Below are 17,224 nucleotides of genomic sequence, written 5' to 3'. Positions count from 1 at the left end.
TGTGATGTGGGGCATTTTTATTAAATAACAAGCAGGTCTTTCATTTTTTAAGTCACTTACTGTTATTCATTTGTATGAAATCACTTAATCTGACTATGTAACATACATAAGACACGTATTGTCCTTTTTATATACAGTCTGTGGTATTGTCCCATTCTCATACACACATGCACATTCATTTGCTTCTCTGTCCTGTATTCTTAGTTTATTGTCCTATCTCTCGTTAAATAATATATTCCATGTCTGCAAAGTAAAGGCTTGGTGTTTCATGTTAGCCTGACTATGATGTCTGTTACTTTTAAAGCATTATGAAAGTGGTTCTTTATTTAGTAAGTAAAACCCTGTGGTGGAAGGCAAGAGATTTAATTAAACTGGAAAGAAAGAAATGATTCTATCTGAGTGGTCAGGTGTAAAGTGTGTGTTATACATTCAGATATTTATGGGTCATTAGATAACAGAGAGCAGAGATTCACAGGAAAGGTGGGCGAGAGAGAGAGAGAGAGCAGTGCAACAATAGATATGAGCTGGGATCAAACCCATTGTACACTGAATCACCATGGGGCCCACCATATGATTAGTTTCATTTTTTTTTTTAAAATACTGTTTTCAGGTGAGTAATTGCTCAGTATTTTGCTACACACTGGGAAAGTGTATTATTTTCCAGTTAAAGGGTTAAAGCAAGCTGCTGTCTTCAGTTATACTTATTAGCAATTACTTTGCCACAGATGGTGAAATCATTTTAAATGGTAAATTTTATTACCCTCTTCACATCCTGAAATTAAACTTTATCCCTTGTCCTCTCCCTCTATCACTCTATCCCTTCTTTTTTCTTCCCTCAGTTACGATTAAAATCAGCCATTTACTGAAGACATAATAATCTGTATTTTTATTACCCGATTCCAAAGTCATTCTAGTTAAGAGTATTTGCGTCAGTCTTGTCTCTTTAATTGCTGTAGGTTTTTGAGTCATACTTTTCCCTGCATACTGTCAGTAGAGCTTCCTGATTGCTTGCAGCTAAAACAACTTCCTGTCTGGAGACGAAGGGGTCTGCCAGGAAGCCCCCCCCCAGACAGGCTGGTGGGGAGATGTTTGTATGTAGGTGTCTAACAAGACACATAATCCAGAACATCTTCAATATTTTGAGAAAGTAAAGGCCATAAATCAGTGAATCGATTGCATTCACATTCACAGCGTAATAAAATAAAGCAATAAAGAAGACTGTAGAGTTCCCTGTCCAGTCATACCAAAACTGGTTCATTATTATTTGATACCATGGAAATTGAAAAAAGTCTTCTTCAAAGGCAAGGCATCAAAACTTAATTGATTTCGTGACAGGTCTTTGATGAATCCATGCTGTTATCTGTAGCTCTTGGCTTTATCAAAGAACAGCACTCCAGCTCCTGTTGCTTATAGGCTGGGCCTCTGCACAGTAGCCTGCAGGGTCACATGCACACTGTACACTGTAGAATTCAATTAGAAGTTTAAACATTATTTCCGGTTTTAAGATATTCCACTACAGCATGCTTCTTTCAGCCCAACTCTCCTCTTCTGTCTGTCATCTACCACTTACTCTGTTTAACTTAGAGACACTTGACAAGCACTGCTGCTTGGACAGCTTGTTTATCATCTTTTTAACTCTGAATCTTCAATATTCTCTGAGCTGAAACTGAGCTTTGTGCAATCATCTGTATCCTACACACATCATTTAAATTCCTTTTCTTCCCTGAAGCACACTAAAACTCTTTTCTTTACATCCTCTGCTGGAGCAGACATTTACTGTGTGTTTACTTTGAATTGTAGTATGTATCTATTTAGGATGTACACCATCTGTTGTTTGGCTTGTAAATTGGTCAGGAAATAAGACAAAATTAAATCACAGTATGGAACAACAAAGATGAGATGCTCAGAGGCATACAGGGAGACCCTGATTACACCCCGAACATTAAGGAAGATTAATACAATGCTTTACACTTTTCTATTCTACACCCAATTTTTTCTGTTCTGTAGGTCCAGGTGAAAGAAAGGCTAAAAAAATAAAAAATAAAAAGCCCTTCAGTGCCTCCTTCATTTGTGTTAGTTTTGAGTCTTTCTCAGTGTTCTCCATCCTTTTACTCTTTTCATCTCAGTCTGTCTGCTGGAAATAAAAATGTACTCTCTCTATTCCTTTTCTTTCTTGCACCACAGGTCGATTCTTTCAATGTCGCTCCTCACACTGCTCTCGATCGCTTTATTCACTGTTTCCACCCAAGGCCAAAAGGCAACCTGATTAGCAGAATGTTGTTTTAGTTTGGTGTGGAGCACCTTATATAAGTTTCACATGATCTACTTTTCTAAACCCACGTCTCAGTTAGATGAAAATACTGGTATGACAGCGATTACTCTGTTTTGAATAATGTAGGTGGAATATTGTCTCTCTCCCTCTCTGACACTTAAGTGGTGTTTATTTTCTAAAAAAATATTTCAAAGGATGTGGGTTTTATAAGGTTGTGGGGGGGTGGGGGTGGGAAAGAGAGATAGGAACATGTGACAGATTATGGAATAGAGGCAAACATAGCAAATTGTCTTGGTAAAATTGTACTGATGGTTATATGGAGCGTAATATAATTTCAGTTTTGCTTTTGTATGTTTGTGTTGTTAGCTCTGTGACTGTGTGAAAAGATACTGTCAGCACAAATAATAATAATACATCGGAGCCAGGCAGAATCTATTTATTTCTAGTCACAACTAATTATTACAGCCAAACTGACAGGGGCTGTAATTACCTTTTCTAGGTCCCTGTTTGTGTGTGTGTGTGTGTGTATATATATATGTATATATGAATGTGTGTCAGTACACATGAGCTGTCCACATGCACCCAAACAAACATCAACACCCACACAAAGCCTCAGATACACAAAGCAAACTACCGCAACAATGCACACAGCAGTCCGGCACCATGCGTGAACATCACAAAGCAACCAGGTGAACACAGGCTGTAGCATGCATGAGTGAGTCAGGTAACTGTACAGTGAATTGCTCTCTGCCCTGCGTATAACCTGGATGCTGCACTGCACCAAGAGATTATTGTTTTCAAGGAGACCATGTGGAAATTTTGTACATTTTGTTTTCTCAAATCTCTTTTATGTTATTTCGATTCTGCTGAAGTCTTATTCTCTCTGCTTTTATTCTGTTGCATAGTGAGTCATATTGTTGCCATTTAATTGTTTGCATTTCTTTTCCGTCTGCTGTGGCTCCACACAGCCTGTGTCATTTGTGTGTTTTTCAGGTACTTAATGCATCAATTTATCTTTTCACTGACCTTTAATGTGACAAATGTAAACAGATTTTAGACAGTAATGGGAGCATTTTAATGTTGATAAATTTATCTAAATGTGAAAAGATACATTCATGTATCAAACATGTATCTGAAAGACAGTGGTGGAAGAAGTATTCAGATCCTTTAATTAAAAGTACCACAACTACAATGCTTTTTTTGTGAAATATTGGGCCTGATCTGAAATGTGACAAAGGGTCCCAACTAGACTGCTTTTTTGTAAGGGCCAAAAACAAGCCAATATAGTGTATTTTCAAAGCTCTTATGTATAAATTATATAAATTTCCCATGCTGTGTGCCCACCCAATCAAACTGAAATGACAATAACTGCAATGCCATTATTGAACAATTTATCTGTTTTTAACCTCTAAATTCCTCCTCGCCTCCCAGGTCTGTCGTTCTACAGCCGTGTGGCAGAGAACTGTGAGGAGGCGGCCCACTTTAATGAGGTCAGTGTCTTCATTTCCCCTGTCATACACTAACCCACCTCGATAATGACCGATCAGCAATTATCTCTTAACTTAATAGAAACCGCAACCTTCCAGTCTCCACTGCAGATAACAAGGCTGCAGGTTTTGTTAATGAACCTGGTGGTAAGTCAGTAATTAGCAGACATTATGGACACTGTGTAATTGGGTAATTTTTTACTTTTAATGTATGTCTGCTTTTAGATTTAAGTGATGACAATACAACTTAACAGCATGTATTATTAGACTTTAGTGAGTACACAAGCACCTACACTACAAGGACTCCATTAATGTAAGTGCTATAAAGGAAACATCTCAAAACTTGATTGCTATTGACTAATCAATTAATTTGCAAAAACAAATTTCCACCGGTTTCATGTCAAATCTAACTATAAGATTCAGCTCCTCCTGAAAGAATCTAATTGCTATTATTATTTGAATCAGTTTAGTGTCTCTGTAATCTTCTCTGCTACCTTACCTGGCATTGTGTCATTGAATATGATAGTAATAATATAGTTTGATTCTCAAGAAGCTTCAAGAAATGTAAAATGCAAAATGTAAAAGTTTTCATGAGTTTGCTGTAGGGTTTTTATTAATTAAATATACATTGAATTCCTATGATATTATCCAGTAGCAAGTTGTGAAAGGGTATATAATATAAAAGACTTTTTAAAATAATTATATACTCCATTACATTAAATAGTTCTTAGAATTACTGTAACGCATATATTGTCCAGCTGCTGTTGACGTTTAAAGTGATCTTACTCTTTCTGCATCTCTGCAGAGGATCAGTTCCATCCATTGATCAATTTGACCCTTGATCCTATCCCAGCATGCATTGTGTTAGAAGCAGGGTACACCTTGGACAGAGCGCCAATCAGACAAACATATTCGCCCTCACATTTACATCTAAGAGCATTTTAAAGTTAACTTTAAAGTACACTGTTACTTTCTTGCTCACTACATATAGGTCACATATAGGACTATTTCCTGCGCTGGCACTTAACATTGGCATTGCATGTAAATAGCGAGGTGTGGAATCATCCAATATGGATGTAATTCCTAGGACACTGGACTGCACACAGACATATATCCACACAAACCCAGGACCTTCATGCTGTGAGGCAACAGTGCTAACTACTGAGCCAGCCAAGAATCACATCTCGTCACCTAATTATTGTTCTAAGCCAAAATCTTACTGATCCTCGCTTGCAAATGGCCGATGTCCTGCCAAGTGTCTCCTAATGGCCCTCTCCTGTTCACTGATGGCTTATCAGGGTCTGAGAGGCGAGGCCGAGGTAGTGGCCTGCACCCATGCATGACATTGAACACTTGCTCTGTTGTAATTAAACTAGACACTCCACACTCCACTGCTGTAGAGACGAAGAGCTGGTCCCCGAAATAGCTCTTCTGCCAGAACCAGAAGTTCTTTTAATTTGTAAAAGAAAGTTTAGTGCTTATGAACTCTTTACCATTTCACTTTAAGTCCAATAAATTACATTATTCTGAGCAACAGCACAGACCTGAGTAAGTCTTCAGAACATTAAGGATTTCACTGGAGCCCCTCTGGTGCTGGTTGGTCAGTCTCGTTTCACTGTGGCTGCTGTGGGATTCTGGGAGATGTTCCCAATAGGATTCCTGTAGGCTCCCGTCACACTGAAAAACATGCGTTATGATGGATTCAAATGCAAAGAGTCATATTATGGTGCAGAGGGGGAGGGGGGGAATAAGAAAGAGATGAGGTTTTAGGGATCAAGAGAAAAGTGCTGCAAGAAATCCACACAGAGTGGAAGCAAAAGAGACAGAACAGAGGTGGGGGATAAAGTCAGGGAATGAAATAAGAAAAACAAAGGAAAGAGAGCCTCAAACACATTCAATACCTTCCCAACGGAGGTTTGACTACAGTTTTTTTGCTCTCTGAGCTGCTTGCTTTTGCAAAGAAAAACACATTGTTCCTTTGATGGGCTCACCAGCAGAGTGCAGCTTCCTTTGCTGATAACCGGGGCTTTTGTTTCCAGTCTAATCAGGAAAATGGCTAAATGACTATACACATTTGGCGACTTGCACACAGTCATGCACACACACACACTTACACACATATATACACAGTCCCTGTAGAAAGAATTTTGTTTTTGTAGTGTTTTTTGTAGAAATGTGTCAGAAATACTAATAATGGTGCATCATAGTATTCCTGCGGCCCGACTGCAGTAACTGGTATAGGTCTGAGTGGCTGGCACTGATATGTGATGACAGCCTCACCTGATGCTCTCGTCTTGGTCCTGTAGTGCTGGGGAGGTCATTAGCATCACTCAGCATCAATAAAATGTCCAGGCTTCCCTTGGGACAACTTGTGCTTCCAGTAGTTCCTGAGTTGGTGTATATTTGTCTGTGAGTGTGTGTGTATGCTACTGGTGCCTAAGCGTACATGCACTGTTTCCAAAGCCACCCCCACAAACACTTGAGCAATTCCTCATCACATCCTCCTCATCTGACATCTTCATCCTCAGTACTTTTACATTTGCATGGCTCAGTAAGCTCAGTCCAGCCCCTGGAGTTGCAGGCCATTAGCACAGAGTTGTGTGTCTTGTTGCTTTATGCATGGACTACCAGGATGCCTTTGAACTAATATGCGGATAGACTGGATGGAGAATCTGCATTCATTATTCATTCCATGGTGGGACTTGGCTTTTAGCTGCAGTACACCAGGGCTTCCCCCTCACTAGTTAGACATAACTAGAGCAAAGAACAGAAAGCCCTGCAAGTACTGTATATGGCTACAGGGTTCACTGAGTATGGGCCTGTAGATATAGCTACTGTACATGTGTATGTGTCCATGTCAGTGTGTGTGTGTAAGAGAGAGAGGGGGCACATGCAAGAATTTGATTAGGAATGTGTGTTTGTTTAGTCAACAAACAAGATATCGAAATTTGAACTATGCAGACAAGGCAAGGGGAATTATTATACAAGCATAAGGAGTGCAAGAATATTCCTTCTCCACTAGCTTCCAGCTGCTACAGCCCTACAGTGTACTAAATGCACAGTCTGACTTTTTAATGAGAGTCTTGTGATTATGTAATGCTACATTCTGAATCCTATTACTTTTTTTATGGCTTTTTAAAGTCATTGTGTACTTACTGTTTTCAACCCTGTCTCCTACAAATTACGTTTGTATACTACTAATTTGCAACTCAATGCCGCCTGGATTATGTTTTTATCACCATTATGAGGAAACATTGTTAAAAGAGTGCTGCACCCATTTAGCATTACACTTCTATAACATTGTTGGACTTACCATGGACAGTTTAAAAAAAGGTATCAATATCGGTGCAGCAGAACCAAAGATATCCTCTTTTTTTATTCCACGCATTCTTCTTCCTTGTCAAAACTTTACCCACAATGCAACTTGACTGCCGACAGTTCAGTCGGGGGATTCGGGTGTGACACTGACTCACTTGAGGCAATTAATCAGACTTCACACAGCTCCCTCCCTCTACAAAAGGCTTTATACAACTTTTTCACATATGCAGTAGTACTCCCCAAGACCTGTAAATAGACTTTGGTGTGTAAAATTGTTGGAGTTCCCCTTTAATCAACACATCTGCCAAGCTGGAAATTGTTGATAGTAATGATGATAATGCTGAATGTGTCTGCAAAATGTTCGCGGACAGTATATTTTATTCATTTTCCCTACAATATTTGCTCTCGCAATACCATATCCCCTCGTAGCATCTAAAGCATGATTAAACTTTTTTTATTGTTATGTTAAGGCACTCACAGCTCTTTAAGGTTGGCAAACACCATGGTCTTGGTTTAATCAACAGCTACTTGAAGCATGAGACATGGTGTTTTACTTAATTAAAATGTAACCAAACCATGATGAACCAGGGCGTGAAAGTCCTGTGCTGTGTACGCCATCCTTCCACCCCAAACACGCTCTGTATGACTTGCACAAAAATGTTGAAATTCCTTGGCAACAAACATTGCCAGTGAACATAATCCAGGCAGCAATTACAATTCCAGACAAAACGTAATTTGCAAAAGAAATTAGTAATATTTAAACACAATTTCTAGGGGACAGGTGGCTGTTTTAGTAATCGTTGTGCCACTGTTATGTTCTCACAGTACTTCACCACTGACAGCCTCATCAGCCCGATCAGGACTCTGAACTCAAGGGCATGCTGTGGCTGAACAAAGAGAGTAGGAAGAGACCACAGTGAGGTCACTTCCACAAAACTTCCCTTGGTAATCAGGTTTGGGAAGTTAGTGGGCTTGAGCAAGGCGTATCTGTTATATGAGAACATATCACTAGCAGGGTGAGGTTTTTAAAGTAATAAACATCATACCCAGCAGTACGGGATTCATATCCAGTGAGCCACCTGAGAATAGACTCTTAAAACATAACTTCATGCATTAAGGTGATCCACATCTGGAGGTCATATTTCAGCTGATGCTTTACTGAACACTTGACCACCTGTAAAGAGAGTAGCAGTTGCCTCTGGACTAGACACAAGCTGGAATATTGCTAAAAATATGTTACAAACTTCACCAGTTTTTAAGATTCAGGGCTGCTCCAGGGAGGTGCTTTCCCATCTCTGAGTATACTGAATAAATGATGATCCGAGCAGAATATTTTCTTTGCCCACTTAGAGTTGGAGGGAAGCTTAAAGCTGAAATTTGAGCAGCCAAAATGAGCACAGTAGAATGTACAGTTGCCATACTTACTGTATAGAACCTAATTTTATAACTTTTTGTTTTAAGTGTTGTTTATGTACTAGTGTTGTGGATTTATAATGATAGAACAGAAGAACTAAACAGTGTGCTGATGTGCACAGACACATAGGTGCACACACAGATATATATATATATATATATATAACAAAAACATAATTTCTTCAGGGAATGTTGTATTTTTACTCTGATGTGAGCCCTTAGGAGAAGAAAAATATATATGTGCCCATTTCTCTTCTGCTGTTTCTGTGTGTCTCCATGTGCATCAGCTTGTAACTCCTCTGCTTCAAGGAGTCCCTCTCAGGAGTGACACACAAACAATGGGACAAAAACCAAATAGATAACTAAAGCAATCCCTGGAAAAGTTCCTTAACTATAGAATATTATCTGGTACTATGCACAAAAACAGAAGTCAGTGTTTTGCGGTTTTTACATCTGAAGCACAGCCCAGTGAGTAAAAAAAGTCTACAACCACATTAGCAGCTCTGTGAGGCTGTACTTAGACACAACAGTGCTTTGAGCTGAATGCTAAGATCAGCATGCTAACATGCTCATAATGACAATGCTAACATGCTGATATTTAGCAGATAAAATGTTTATCATGTTCACTATCTTAGTTTAGCGGGTTAGCATGCTAACAATTTGCTAATTAGCACTAAAACTCATGTTTATAGGTATTTAGTCATAAACCAAAGTATTGGACTAATTGAAATTTTGACTTGATGGTGGCGCTAGAGGAAACGTGAAGGGATTACCAAAGTCATCAGGATTCAATCTATACCACACCAAGAATGTTTGTACAAAATGTAATGGAAATCTGTCCAATAGCAGTCTGGACCAAAGTGATGGACCAACTGGCAGATCAGCATTGCCATTCCTAGAGCCATACCGCTAGCATGGCTAAAAATTACTCCATTAACTTACCACTTCTGTCTAAGTGCATTTCTGTCTTGAAACATCCTGCCCAGAAACCAACTGGAATGAACTGTTGGTTTCAACACAACCTTAATAAAGCAACGCCATATCTAGTATAGAAAATACATTGATATGAAACATTTTAAAGGATACTGAATAAAAGTTCTGTTTCTTAATTTTTTAATTATTTTAAACTTAGATGGTCTTGTTGCTATGAAATTGCAGTTGCTTGTTTCACTGTAAAAAAAACTTTTTTTTTCCCTGGGATGAAGCCAAATAGATTTTCTTGATGTTTGGTTTGCATATAATAGCATGATTCTGGTGAGCAGCAGGTGAGAAATGTATACTGTAGTTGTAAGCCTTTTGGGGGTACTGGACTGCATAGCTATGATAAGAGGATACTGGTACTTGTACTAAGATTTATGTTACGGTAGCTCAGCTCTGACAATAACTGTTATTATCCTTGTTCACAGATTTTCTCATCCTCCACAAATACATGATTAATTTGAATTTAAAAATACAATTAATTCACTCCCACCTTGGGCTGTTGTTTTGCCATTTGTGACAACACATTTTGATAAATAGGCACCAGATGAACAGAAGGTAGAGCTTCTATTGTTAAAAAGAAGAAGAAAAAACCCATCTCAGCAGAAAAGTTTTTAATTGAGGGGTGAGTGCTATCTACCAGCACAACACCGTCTATTTTCAAGGAGATGTGTAGCATCTTACTTGACAAATGCATTGTTCATTATCTCTGCACCATCTGGTCTTCCACAGCAGAAACTGTGGAGCAAGCAAATTGCAGTTTTATTAGAGTCCAGCTTGAAACAAAATGAGATTTCATTGAATTAACTGGCTAAAAATTCTTGATAGTGTCCGGTCTGCCACTCAATTTAAAGAGGAAGAGTTTAATTCCAAATTAAGATATCCAACATTTGGTTTAACTGCTCAACTCTTATATAAAAGTAAAACTCACTTTTTGATGTCTTAAACTTTATGTAGTAGTAGTTTGGGGTAAAACATTTCCAAACATTGTCAGTAACTACTGTTATTAATGGTTGGTCTTGCATAGTATGAATGCAGTGATTAATAATAACATAGAAAACAGCACCAACAACCAGAGCTGTAGCTGCTACAATCGTTAATAAATATACATTCTGGGTGAATGAAAGATTTTGACGGGATTAATGTCAATATGTCTACACCCATGGCATTTTATTTGCAACATATTGTAAATTAGACTGAGATGAATGCAGACACATTGGAGTATGCAGATAAAGTGACATCTGAGAAACAGAGCGTGGATGGAAATGAAAACAGGGATGGACAGTCCAATTGGAAAAAGGAAATTGAGACTGAGTTGGGGTGGTGGTGGTGGGGAGGATGGAGTGGGCATGCAGCGATGTCAGTGAATTGGACAAGATCGAGTTTCTCAGCAGAACCAGCTTATCAGAGATGCTGTTTCATCTAGACTGTCAGACACACATACACATATAGTGTATGTGTTGCAGTGGTGGAAGTATTCAGATTCTTTAGTCAAGTAAAAGTGGCAGTACCACATTAAAGTACAACATGATGCAATCCAATGGAAAAAACAAAACAAAATTACACTCAAGAATTAACTCAGTCTCAACAAAATTAGTAAATTCTCAACAACAACTGAACTTTAAAGGTTTCCCAAAATTAGTATTAACTGCAGAGGTTTTGTATTTGAATGCATTACTATAGATTACAGTGTAATCTGCGTCTAAATCAATCTTCATTGCCATGTAATTTACAGGAATGCATGAAACAAAGGATGGACATAGTATCCCCCCTTGTATATCCTGTATATTCTCAGTATAAGTGCCAAATTACATATTTGGAGCATGAAGCATGATTTTTTAGAAGATGAATATAACCAAAATGAGAGGTTCAAGGTTTTACGTAATTAAAACCAAACTCATATTGGACAAAAAAAGAAAGAAAATGTGAATGAAAGAAGCAGAATAACAAAAGGTAATGCCAGGTTACTGTATGTAGGCGAAGTTCCAGCATTTAATAATTTACTGTTGCAGAGGTGGACTCTCTCTAGTACCGTACATGACAGCAAATACAGAGAAACTCTTTTCTCACAATCCTAAATATCATATAGCATATGGAGCCGGCTGGTAAAGCCTGCTGTAATGAGAAGGTAGCTTATACTGCCTCTTTCAGCAGTCTACCCTTATCTCTTTTATCCTTTTTAAGAATACATTTAAGCCTGCGAAATCCAAGTGCAGAGGACCGCGTCATCATAAGATCACACAAGCCTTTAAACTCAACTCAACTCTACTTTCTGCATAAATAAAGCTGCTCTTACAGTAAATATATTTCTCTCTCCCCTTGTAGTGAGTGAGTGTGAAATATAGAACATATTATTCATAATTAATCATTGAGGTGTTTTCATCCTCTGTGTCCATGGCAACAGTCATGAGATATCAAAGGATGGTGAGCGGTGGAAACTGAGGACGGCCCGGTCATCCATCTGCTCGCCACAATGTTACAGCGTGGGATCACAGCAGTAATAGCTGCTCTTCAGTTGAGCGTTTAGCCCCTCTGATAGGCCACTGTGGCCTCAAGGCTTCCGGTTAGTGAGATCATACCTGTCACTTTTAATGAGCGGTCTCACTCCTTCAATTAGTGTATCATACAGTAGAGAGGGTTAGAGGGGGGATCTGGGAATATAATGTGTGTTCTTTAGACACGCTGAAAAAAATAAAGAGGAGGGTCTAAAATAAGACCAGTGTTGTTGTTTTTGATCAGTGCAGTGGTGATTGCTTTTCAGATTACTATCGCACATTGCTTTATCCACACAATCTGTGATACATTTTGATACAGCAAGTCAGACTGAATGTAAGAGTAGGCGCATTGCAGCAGTTTTACGTCAGTCAGTGTTTGAAGCACAGTGACTACTTGACAGCTTGAAGTCTGATCTGTGTAGAGCTACAGCAGGCAAACAAAAGCAGTCCACAAAGTTGTAGTATACAGCGTTTTATTACACTCTATTCACTTTGCTGTCATTAACCTCTTCCCCTTGCACTTACTGCAGCCAAGCAGCATCTTTCTTTCTCTATTGCTTGTATTATTTCGCCATACAGTTATAAAACAAGAATATAAACAATCACTATTTCCTAAATGAGAGGTCAATTCCACCCTTTCTCAAACTGGCTGGACATTGAAAAGCCTCACGATTTCATGCGTCGAAGTTCAATCCGATTGAACCCTGGAGCGAAGCGAAGGAGGCGGGTCAATTCACGACCAGAAGCGAATGTGTCTCACCCTGCTCCATATAGAAATGAATGAAAAGTGAATATCGGTCTGACTGCGCAATTAGAGGTACATTAATGCTAACGGGTCAGGAAGGGACATGTCAATCAAGCACAGTCTGTACACGCCCACACAATCCTGAGAAAAGGTCTAATCAGCCACAATAAGTAAAATCACCTGTGTGGGTGTGTTGGTGAGGATCAGTGTGAAATCAGTTGTATAAAATATTTTGTGGCTGTGGAACATTACTTAAGTGACATCACCGGGGTCTCTGGACTTGGGTTGGGAGCCTTTGTAACAAACTGGAGGTGTGGAGTTTGAAAGATGTGGTCATTTTCTAAGCAGGAAGGATCGAAGACACAATTGAATTGCATTATGGGAAGTCTAGGATCCAAGGGTTTGGGAGTTTGGCCCATAGTAGGGACTAAAAGTCAGGATATCTTGGCCTGTGCTGCACGAAAATTAATCTATTTTTCTTTCTTTTTCTTCAAATATGTCTCTTGCAAGTCTCCCACCTTTATGGAAGTGCAATACTAAATTGTTAGAGTGCCCCTCTAGCTGATTAAAAGTGCACCTATATACAGTATATTTACTTTTTCTGTTGCATGAAGAGTTGAAACTTCAAAAGTGTTAATGTGTACTTACATACTGTATGAATAACGTTCCATTACTGTATTACATCAATACACAAAATTGGGGCAATTATGTCTGAGAACAAATTGTTGTTTCTAGTCCCTGTAGACTTGTTCATCAGAGTTTTCCATTATGAATAAGAAGACACATTGAATATATGTATGACACAAGAAATTGAATAGTTCAGATAAAGAAGGATATCCAAAGACTTTGTGCTTTATTGCTCCACTGTAGAAAGTATTGACTTTGTCCAATTTGTATTATTTTGATACAACATGCTCCCTCAGCTTTATCTACTTTCATATTTATCCTTAAGGTCATACAACACTCTAAAAAAAGGGCTACCATCTCTAGGGTCTAAGGTCTCTATCAGTTTACCTACTGGCAGTTCAGTTTATCATAACTTTGTCACCTCTTTCTCTCTCTAAAAGTTGGATTTGTCCTTATAGCCTGTTGAGAAATGTATTTGTCTGACCACTTGTCAGCTGACTCGCAATATCATCATCCCGTAAAGGTTTTATTGGGGTAACTATGGCAACGTTGAATCAAACATAATGACTTTTCCATGAATTTCATCCAGTGTGTTTCATACGTGTGCCTGCTGCCTTAGGCAGTGTGCTTCTAAATGTGTTTAACTTTATGCTGCTCAGAGGCAGCAGATTAAAATTAGACATATAGGATAAATATAGGATATAGGATGGCATCACATGTTCATGTTATTTATTCACGTCTGTTGTACCTGTTAAATAAATAAATCGTGCTCAGTAAAAAGGAAATTGGGGTCAGTGTGCGTCTCTACCTGGGATGTAGATGCTGAAAAATAATCATCTTTCTTCTGAATAACAAAAAAGTATAAGCTTTTAAATCTTTAAACTTGGCTTTTAGAAAATAAGAAATATGTGTGTATTGGATAACTGCTTTGCTTGACAAATGAATATTTTGCTGCTTAGTGTTGCGTAACACTGAAATTGCTTTCTTCTGAGGAAAAAAATGGCACCTTTTTGAAAACGCAGGAGTCAATATTGCAGGTGTATTGTCTGATTTCTGTATTCCTGTAGCCAAATTCCATTTGACTGTTTAAAACTTGTGCTCAGCTGAGGCACACTAAACGTTTCCACTTTCTCACCTTAATGGATTCTCTGCTCTCATTTTATTCGTCTGTACTGTGTAGGTATTTAAACCACTGAAAGCACTTTTGGCCGTCACAGTGACTGTGAAGGCATTAGGCAACATAAACAGCTTACTTCTTCATGTTGTGGATTCCTGTATGTGTGTTGCTCTAGAGATAAGTAGTCTTGGACATAATAGCAGAGAATGAGGACAAGCAAAGCACTGAGACACATGTAATGGAGTTAACATGGCTGTGAGGGGAATTTAGTACATCTGTGTTTGTGTGTGTAGAAAAGAGAAAGAAAAAGGGAAATGTGTAACTGCACCAACACATATATGTGTTTGTATTGGTTGTGCAGGCACAGATAAAAATAAAAGATTTTCTTACTCTGGGGAAATTAATGTGGCTGCCCAGTGTCCCTGTCCCAGTGGCCCAGAAAACATAATTATGTTTGCAGTGGTGTGTATGCATCATTTGAGCTACAGTGTGTGTCATGCTCTGGTATGTGTATATCAGACGTCATTTCCTCCATTAGCTGTGTGCACGCCGTCATCTGCGCAACATTAACACCACGCTGGGCCCTCTTTCTTTTCCTATCTCTCGGCTGTTCAAACACACTGGAGGAGATTTAGTTGTAAATGAGATGCGCTATGGCTGTATTAGTCATAATCTCAGCCAACGACCATCACTCAGAGGATGTTTGCAGGCTGAATGTTGCCAGTAAAACGCAGCTACGAAAGAGGAAGCAGTACTGGTCATGCCTGGCTGAAGGAGAGGAACCACAGACTGCCGGCCCTCAGGGCAGCAAGCACAGAGTGATGGTTTAATGTAGTGCACACACACAAACATATGCACACACGTCCACAGATCCTTGAAGGCAGGTCTACCAGTAGCAGGTGGGAACCCCAGGATTTGGTAATGGGACAGTCCTGATGGATAGCTTGCATGACAGCCCACAGTGTTTTCCTGAATGAGAGGCCAACATCAGCAGGGGGCGAATGAGTTTTAAATCACCTGTGCAACCCTCGCCCTCATACAGCCTCTTTCCCAAGATGCTGTAGTAATGTGGAGAGGACTCAGAAGGGATTTATTGAATATGAATCAAGACATGAATTCATCATGTTTCCAAACTTTCTAATCAATGTTGCTGTTTCTTTACTTAATTTTGCAGCCTCAACACAGGAGAGCTGAGTAATACATCTCAATTTTGCATGTTAATGCCTGTAATGGGGCTTGTGAATAGGAATTGCTTAGATGCTTTTAGCACATCAATCATAACACACTTTTCTCATAGATATTACCTCCTTGATGTTTCAGAATTTTCTACATCTAAGTCGTATTCCAAAGGCAGTCGCTTAAAGTCTCCATCTTAATTAAACTGATTCATGGTGAATGAAAAGCCAGTAGCAACAAACCTGAAGGGAGATCTGAATATATTTTCCTGCTAATTTAAGCTGCAATTAGAAGTTTTAAGAGTGCATAGAGGGTTGTTCATGCTTGTTTTCATTTTTTTTTTAGCTGTGGAACATCTGAAATTGAAATGTATTTTGGTCTATAGATAATTACACGAACAATTTGGAATAAAAAAAAAGAAAAACAAACAGACAGAAGTCAATTATTCCCAACAAAACAGGGCAGTAGAAAACAGTGCAACATAGATAAATATGATAGATAAATATGATAGTAGAGATTAGATCAGATTACCAGTAATTAGATTACCATACTAATGAACATAATTCTTATTGAACATGATTATTCATTTTATATTTGTTCATTAAAGTGTGCTAAACATTTTTAATTCCCTACAGCTGTGAGCAACTTTTGGATAGTTTCGGGTAGTAATTTTTATTTATGTATTTATTTTTCGTACATACATATAAGCATACATGATTTGCACTGTTTTAAAATTTATCACATCATAAATATGCAGTTTACGTAAACTGATTATCAGGACAAAGTCATCAATGCTATTATTGAATAATACAATTACAAGAATTCTTACAGCAACTGTTTGGCTAAATTAGCCATTTACAATTAATTTGAATGTTTTAAAACATCATTCTCACAGCTCAGATGATGTTTGGCAGGTACTGAGTTCTATCACAGACCATTTAATCCCACAGGATCCATTTTACAGCCTCCAGTCTTTAAATTGAATCCTATTGCTCATTCAGAAATGTGGATTAAAAAAGAGGAGACTTTGGAACAACCTGTGTGATGGGTGCAGGCTGTTTAAACCTGTCTCATCCAATGTCTGTTTATGACTCTTGTCTTGTTGTTACTGATTTTCCTATTAGCTATAAGTAGTATGTTTCATCCTTTTATAAAGTACTTTTTATAGATTATTTGATTTTATAACTGTGATCTGATATGTGATATATAAAGAGAGATGTTTTGTATATGTATGCTTACTGGTGTGAAAAACAGTGAAAGTACCACACTGAGTGTCAGCCTGACAAAGCCAATTAGTAAAGACATCACTGAGGAGATTTGTGGTGAAAATGATTTAATACAAATATGTGGTTATTTTTTCCTTTTCTTGTCAAAGCTACATGAAATGAGCCACCTGAAATCTCATAAAACTGTCATTTCAGTGCTAATTAAAGTGAAAATGCCAAAGGAGGGTTATGTTTCAAAACTGTTTTCACACTTCTCACAACCTGGGCCTTTTCTCAAGGATAACCAGGACATTTTCAAGAATTCATTACCATACAGTTTTGCTTGGATTTGTTTTACCTTTATAGCAAAAAAGCTTATCTGTACTCTTAG

General features: G+C 38.4%; 1 protein-coding gene across 6 annotated transcripts in view; it reads left to right on the top strand.

Annotated features, from left to right (window-relative positions):
• otofa (otoferlin a) overlaps window positions 1-17,224 on the top strand; it is an 83,758-nt gene that overhangs the window by 2,918 nt on the left and 63,616 nt on the right. For all 6 annotated transcript variants that reach the window (XM_044169347.1, XM_044169346.1, XM_044169345.1 and 3 more), the window contains exon 2: window positions 3,704-3,762. In XM_044169347.1, the coding sequence (XP_044025282.1) occupies window positions 3,704-3,762 (59 nt within the window). The remainder of the gene's footprint in view (window positions 1-3,703; window positions 3,763-17,224) is intronic.

This window comes from Siniperca chuatsi, linkage group LG16 (genome assembly GCF_020085105.1).
Source record: "Siniperca chuatsi isolate FFG_IHB_CAS linkage group LG16, ASM2008510v1, whole genome shotgun sequence".
NCBI lineage: Eukaryota > Metazoa > Chordata > Actinopteri > Centrarchiformes > Sinipercidae > Siniperca > Siniperca chuatsi.
This window is presented reverse-complemented; position numbering and strand designations above follow the sequence as displayed.